General features: G+C 61.3%; 1 protein-coding gene across 1 annotated transcript; it reads left to right on the forward strand.

Annotated features, from left to right (window-relative positions):
* Positions 1 to 5,104: 5,104 nt before the first annotated feature.
* PERCC1 (proline and glutamate rich with coiled coil 1) lies at positions 5,105 to 6,711 on the forward strand. The gene has a single exon (XM_064295331.1). The coding sequence runs from the start codon at positions 5,112 to 5,114 to the stop codon at positions 5,859 to 5,861; it is 750 nt and encodes a 249-aa protein (XP_064151401.1). The 5' UTR covers positions 5,105 to 5,111; the 3' UTR covers positions 5,862 to 6,711.
* Positions 6,712 to 6,764: the final 53 nt, after the last annotated feature.

Here is a 6,764-nt window from a genome sequence, read left to right on the forward strand (position 1 = left end):
CCTCAGAGTAAACTTGGCAGGCCAGTTTCACTAGCCAAGAGATTTTTATGTAAGTTTTTTTTGCCTTTTACAGACATAAAGATGAGAGTCCAGATGTCCAGCACTGACTCATACTGACCCCACAAGGCAGAGTAGAACTGCCCCATAGGGTTTCCAAGGCTGTGATCTTTACTGAAGTGGACTGCTACATCTTTCTCCCGCCAGTAAAGATTACAGCCTAGAAAACTCTATGGGGCAGTTCTCTCACACGGTTGCTGTAAGTCAGAATTCACTGACAGCACACAACAACATCACCTCCTCTTGCAGAAACATCCATAATGAGCAAGCCCCTCTCTGCAACCAGTACTAAACCCATCCTACTCGAGCACAGGTGTGTCCCTATGAGTGGTGAGAGGGTTATTAGTTACTTGCCCCTCCAATGCAATGGGATTCGGGGTGGGAAAGGCCACAGCCGGATGGTCCTGGGGCTCCTGGCCTTCCTCTCCTGACCCTGTTGAGTGTGGGAAGGTGACAGGTGCTGAAGTGACCCTTGTGAGGCCTGCTCTGGTCCAGGCCCCTCCTCCCCGTCCACACCTGGGGCATAAACCAACACCTCTGCCTCCACTATCTCAGAGCACACAGAAATTTTGAGGCAGGACTAATGTCCCTGTAATGGGGACGCAGTGGCAGCAGCCCTTGTGTGCTTAATGGTGGGGGTAATTTATTGTAGCGCCTCTTGAGAGCTGACATATTGGAGCTATTGATTTTTCCCTAGATGGCAGGGCCACCTTCTTCACCAGGGCCCGTGTCCCACTCCTGGAGGCTGGGGCCTGTCACTGGGGTGGGTGCTGGCGGGGTGGGGCAGGGCGGGCCTGGCGCTTCCCACAGCCAGAGGCAGCTAGGAGCAGATGAGGGACATATGCTTGGTCCCCAACCCTGGCAGCCTGGCCCTCAATCCCACTGCAGTGGTCCAGGGCACCCCCCAACATGGGCTGAACAGGCTGCCGTTCCCCAAACCAGCCTCCTCAGTAACAAATGCTGGATCTCAGCTTCCGCTGCTGGACTCTGGCCTGTCCTGAACCAGGTCCAGACTGAGAAGGTGCGGGAGGGCAAACTTAGTGACCTCCAAGTCTTGGGGCCTCAAATCTAACACCTGCCCTCAGCCCCCACCTGCTGGGCCCTATCATTACTTGGCCAGACAGGTGTAGCAGCACAACCCAGCCTCACCGAGCCTGCCCACACCTTGCCACCTGAGGCCCTCCTCCCCAGCGCCCATCTGCTCCATTTCTCACCACGCCTGAATTCTTAGTCCTTGTCTGGGCTCTCCACCTTGGTCTCTGGGCCAGCAGAGGAGATTTAGGGCTATGCCAGGAGAGGCAGGACGAGGTCTGGCTGTGTGGGCTATCCTCACTGAGGCTTGCACGGTTGGGCATCTCCACCCTTGGCCACAGGCAGGGCCCAAAGCTCCACCTAGGGCCCCATTCCTGCAGACAGGGGACCTGCGGCAGAGGCCAGGCAGGAAAAGAAGGTGTGTGCACAGATGTGCACATGTCTCAGTGTAAAACCAAGGGCCCAGGGTGGGAGCAGGACCCTGGGGAGTGGGTAACCGTTGCCTGCCTTCCCCACTCCCCTACCATCCTCACACTGAGGTTTTTTGTTTTGTTTTCATCAAGGAGGGAAGAGCCCAGTGCTCAGATGGTCCCGCTTCATGTGCTCAAGAGGAAAATCCCAACTCTGTCCATGCCTGCATGAGGTCCGATATGGCAGCCCCCACCCTGCTCTCCCTCCGTGTCCCCACCTCCCTCCCCACCTTCACACTGTGTGAGCTTCCTGTGGCTGAAATTAGTCCCCACATCGTGCATGGCTTAAAGCAATGCTCATTCAGTATCTTACAGTCTGGAGGTCAGAAGTCAGACATGGGTCTCACGGGGCCAAAATTAAGGTGTCAGCAGGGTTGGTTCCTTCTGGAGGCTCCAGGGGAGAGTCTGTCTGCAGGCCTTTTCCAGCTTCTAGAGACCAGCCCTATTCCTTGGCTCGTGGCCCCTTCCTCTATCTTCAAAACTGGCAGCACAGCATCTTCCAATCTCTCTCTGTCTGAGACCCTCCTGTCTCCCTCTTATGAGGACCCTTGTGATCATATGAAGCCTACCTGGATACTCCAGGATCATCTCCCATCTCAGGATTCTTAACCTGAATCACACCTCCAGGTCCCCCTTTACCATGTGAGATCATATAGTCCCAGGTTCTCATGACTAGAGCATGGATGTCTCTGGGGGCATTACTCAGCCATCACGCAAAGGCTTAGAGCTCCCCAGCCCCAGAGCTCCTCGTGGGACTGGGTCTTCTCCAGGCCATCCCCTCCACTGGCATTTCCTTCCTCCAGGATGGTTGCGGGGAGTCACGGCGGGTCCTGTTGAGAGGCCTGGACACCCTGGCTTCACGGTGCACCCCTTGCACCCGAAACTCCGAGGACAGAGTCCAGTGACACCCCCGACCGCAGCCCACTCAGGCCCCTGCCTCCCACCCCTGTGGGTAGAGCCCATCGGGGTGGGGGTCCCTGCCTCCCTCCCTTGGACCCCAGGCCCTGGCCAGAGTCCAGTCTTCAGCCCTCTGTACCCAATCAAGTCCATCCTTCCTGTGCTGATCAGCAGAGGGCGCTGCTGTCAAATGGCCACCAGGACAGCTGGCTCCCACCCACAGGCGCCGCCCCCAGGTCTTGGCTAACTGCTAGCCTGCTGTCAGAGGAGAGGTGGCTGGGCTGAGGCTGGGCCGTCCATGGCCAGGACCTGGGCACTTATCACGGAGCCTGAGGCCAGCCCCAGGGCCAAGGCCAGCCTGACGCCACCATTGGTTGTGCCTGAGGCTGAGATAAGGCTGAACTAGGCCTTCAGTGTGGTCGCCCCCTTCCCTCCAGCCTCCCCAGGGCCTGCAGGTACCCCTGGCCTATGCTGCCCCTCCCCTGACCAGCACCAGCACCCCTCAGGGCCGGGTGGTCTGGGGTGGAATTTTTCACTTCCTTGTCCCACCCCGAAGTCAGGAGGAGTCTGTACCATAGCCTCCAAGCACTAACCGCCTGCATCAGCCCTCCTGGGAGGTGGGGCCTGGGCCTGGAAGAGTCCCTGGATGGTGCAAATGGTTGATGTGATCAGCTGCTAACTCAAAGGATAGAGGTTTAAGTCTACCCAAAGGCCACTCGAAAGAAAGGCCTGGTGATCTACTTCCAAAAAGTCAGCCACTGAAAACCCTGTGGAGCACAGTTCTACTCTGACACACTTGGGGTCACCATGAATTGGGGCGACTAGAAAAACTGGGAGCAGGTGGGGCTGTGGTGGTCCCCACAGTCTCCCCCTCACCTGGGCCAGAGCCCGTTTACCTAGCACATGGGCAGGCAGTTTGCTTTTTGGAGAAGGCTACTCCAGAAGTCAAAATAGCATGAAATTTAATTTTCCACCTATTTGACACAACTGGGTCGGGCCCCAATCACTGCGGAGATAAGGGCCCTCGGGCCAAAGGTGGGAGCCAGCTGGGCCCATAGCAAACACTCCAGGATCCCTGGGCAGGCGGCAGCCAGGTGAGGCCCCTCTGAGCACACACCCCCCCCGCCCCCCACAGAGCTCTGGTTGCCGGGTGCTAAAGCAAACGGGACTGTTTGCCCAGTCTGCGATTACAATGCCGCCATCACCAAATATTTGCCAGCCCTGGCTGGCCAGCCACTGCAGCTCGGCTATAAATGCTTGAGCCCAGGTGGAGGCGGCCTGCCCAGGGAGAGCTTTGGCCAGGTAAGAGGCAGGTGTGTGTGGGCAGGGTGGGCCCAGGTCTCTCCTGGGACTCCTGGGGGCTGCCGCACCACCAGTGGTGTGGGGGTCCAACCTCCTCTCCCCTCCTTGCTGCTGAGGGTGGAGGTCTGGTCTATGGAGACCCCTCACACCAAGGAGGCCACCACAGCTGGGCTGGCCAAGGACTGGAAAGGCAGGGGCCCCTTGAGGCAGGCCATAGGGCAAAGATGGGGCTGGAGTAAAGGGCCCGTGAGTCTTGCTCTCTGAGAGTTGCCATCCTCAAAGTCCAACGATGGGGCCACCTGGGGGCAGAACCCAGCCCTGTGAGCTAGGTCAGGGCCACAGAGCAGTCAGCAATGTAGGGAGGGGAACCTGGGAACCAAAATGGGGGCAGCATCCAGGGCCACCCTCAGAGAGGGGGTTTCTGACACTGGGTCGCACTCTCTCTACACCAGATTCCTTTCCTCCTTCTCGCCCTCCTGAGGGTAGGGAGCCTTCCAGGGTTCAGTCAGCCCCAGTGTGGCTGCTGGCCAAGAAGAGGCCCCTCATCCTGCAGGCGCCCCCAGAACTCCCTTGGTCCTGCCCAAGACCCAGCCCAGTTGCCTTCCTCAGCCTTTCCCAGCTCTGGGACCCCCGGTCCCCCCACTTCCTCCCTCCTGCAGACCCCTCCTCGGCTGGAGATGCTGACGCTGACAGGGTCATCTCTTATACCCCTTGTACCATGGAGGGGGACAAATTAAAGCTTTGGTGTGCCCGCACTAGAATTAGAGAAGACAAGAGTACCGGGACCTGGGGGAGGGGGGCAGCCTACCATCCCCTTTCCAGATACGAGCCTGTTTGTCAGAGAGCTGCCAAGGCCAGTTCTGATGCCACAGCAACCACAGCCTGGGCCAGGCGCCCCACTCAGCAGGGATCCCAAACCCCTTGCACCGCAGTCCCTGGGTCTCTCCCCCATCCCCTGCAGCACCTGGTTGGGGCAGGGCTGAGTCCCTGTGACCTCTCTCGGGCCCCTCCACTTCCCCCATTGCTGCAGAGGCTCCCCAAGATCCACTGATTCTTTCCCCCACGACGATTCTGATGAACCATCCAAGTCATGGCCCACCTGCCCTCCACCCATGGACCTCTCTCTTCCCCCTGTCCCACAGTGCCCAGCCCTCTGGAGCTGCCACCCCAGTCTTCCTTGGCCCTCAAGAGGGCTTCGGCTCCAGGGAGGGCAGGTGGCCTACTGTGGGGAGGAAACGTTTGGGTGGGCTCTGAGACAGACCTACTAGGGGGTGAGTCTGTCCAAACCGCTCACCTGCCCCTCTTTCCACCTACCCCCCCGCCCAGCCCCGGTAGCCCCAGGACAGCGAGGAGATGGCGGCCGGGGTGGTCCAGCCCCTGTGCGACTTCCAGCTGCCCCTGCCTTTCCACCAGCCCTTCCTGCCCTTGGAGCCGGAGCCCCCAGAGACCGCAGAGGAAGAAGAGGAGCAGGGGGAGGAAGAGGACGAGGAGGAGGTGCTGGAGGGTCAGGGGCCGGGGGGCTGCAGCCCGGACCCCCGGAGCTCAGGCGAGACCTCCGCGCCCGCCCCCACTGGTCCCAGCAGCCCCGAGGGCGCATGGCGACTGCTACGCTTCTCCGAGCTTATCAGCGGCGACATCCAGAGGTACTTCGGCCGCAAAGACCAGGGGCAGGACCCCGACGCCAGAGACTTCTACCGGGAGGGTCGCGCGGTGGGCAGGTCCACCAGAGGGCGCTACTATGCCGACCTGGTGTGGGAGGCCCGGGGTGGGGCCCCCGAGGAGACCCTCGAGGCCGCCGAGCCCGCACCGCTGGGGCCGCTGGCTGAGCTCTTTGAGTACGGGCTGGGGCGATGCACAGGGTCTGGCGGAGGCCGCGGCCAGAGGCTGCAGCGCAAGTACGGCCACATCACGCCCATGACCCAGAGGCAGCTGCCTCCATCCTTCTGGAAGGAGCCAGCACCCAGCCCCCTGGGCCTACTGCACCCCGGTACCCCTGACTTCAGCGACCTGCTGGCCAACTGGACGGCCGAGGCTGGCCTAGAGCTGCCGGGCCCTGGGGCCGAGAGCCAGGCCCTGGAGGGGGGGCCGATGGCTGAGGCCTAGACAGTGGGCTGGGGACACAGACTTTCCTATTGCCCCCCTGGAAAGAACCCCCGGGACCCCCAGTGAGCCACAGGAGGAGGGGCTGGGTACATGCTGGGATCTGACAGCCAGGAAAGCGGCAGGAGCTGGCGGCCATCTCCCACCCAAGCCCTGGTCCCTCGGAGCTCTGCCCACCGGAAGTGGGGACTCAGCGAGGGCTGTGGCCCTTTGGAAGCTGTGGCGCAGGGCGTCTGCACACTGCGACCCTGTTAGGCTGGGGCAGTTGTCATCCAGAACCACCGAGACCTGAGGCGGGCACAAGGGCCGCTTCTGTCACTGCCCACCTACCCTGGGCCCCCAGCGGCCCAGGTGAGGCCGGGGCCAGCTCCCAGCCCGAGGGGTCCGGGCGGGATTCGGGCCCCACCTCTCGGCCACAGCAGAAGGCAGGGCTGTGGGATGGGCCAGGGTTTTCCTGGAGAGGCAGGAAGAGAGGACGCTGGGGCCCTGATTGGAAGCAAACACCGCCGTTTATGACGCAGATTAGCGCTGGAGAAGCCCATTGCCTGTGCGGTAGAGGGCTTGGAAGGCCTCGCCCCCAGACCTGTAAGCCCCGCCCCCACGTGGCTCCTCCCTCCCGCCTGAGACCCCTGTTCTCATTGTTCCGGAGCAAGGAGGGGCCTTGCTGAGCCAGGGGCGCCTGGCTGGGGCTCAGGCAGGACCAGGGGGGTTTGAGGATCAGAAGACTAGGCTCCTCAGCTTCCCCATGAGGCCCCCAGGCTGGGCCCCACTGGCATCGGAGTCCCTGGGGCTGGGCCACTGGGAAGGCCTTGGTCAGTGACACCAACAGGCTTCTTGTCCCCTCCCCTTGGCTAGCTCCATATCATGGAAGGTGTTGCCAGGGTCCAAGCAGGAGGCGTGGGGTCA

This window comes from Loxodonta africana, chromosome 12 (assembly GCF_030014295.1).
Source record: "Loxodonta africana isolate mLoxAfr1 chromosome 12, mLoxAfr1.hap2, whole genome shotgun sequence".
Lineage (NCBI taxonomy): Eukaryota > Metazoa > Chordata > Mammalia > Proboscidea > Elephantidae > Loxodonta > Loxodonta africana.

What these genes read in the sequence shown, in the direction of transcription:
- PERCC1 (XM_064295331.1), top strand. Translation starts at nt 5,112, where the DNA reads ATGGCGGCCGGGGTGGTCCAGCCCCTGTGCGACTTCCAGCTGCCCCTG.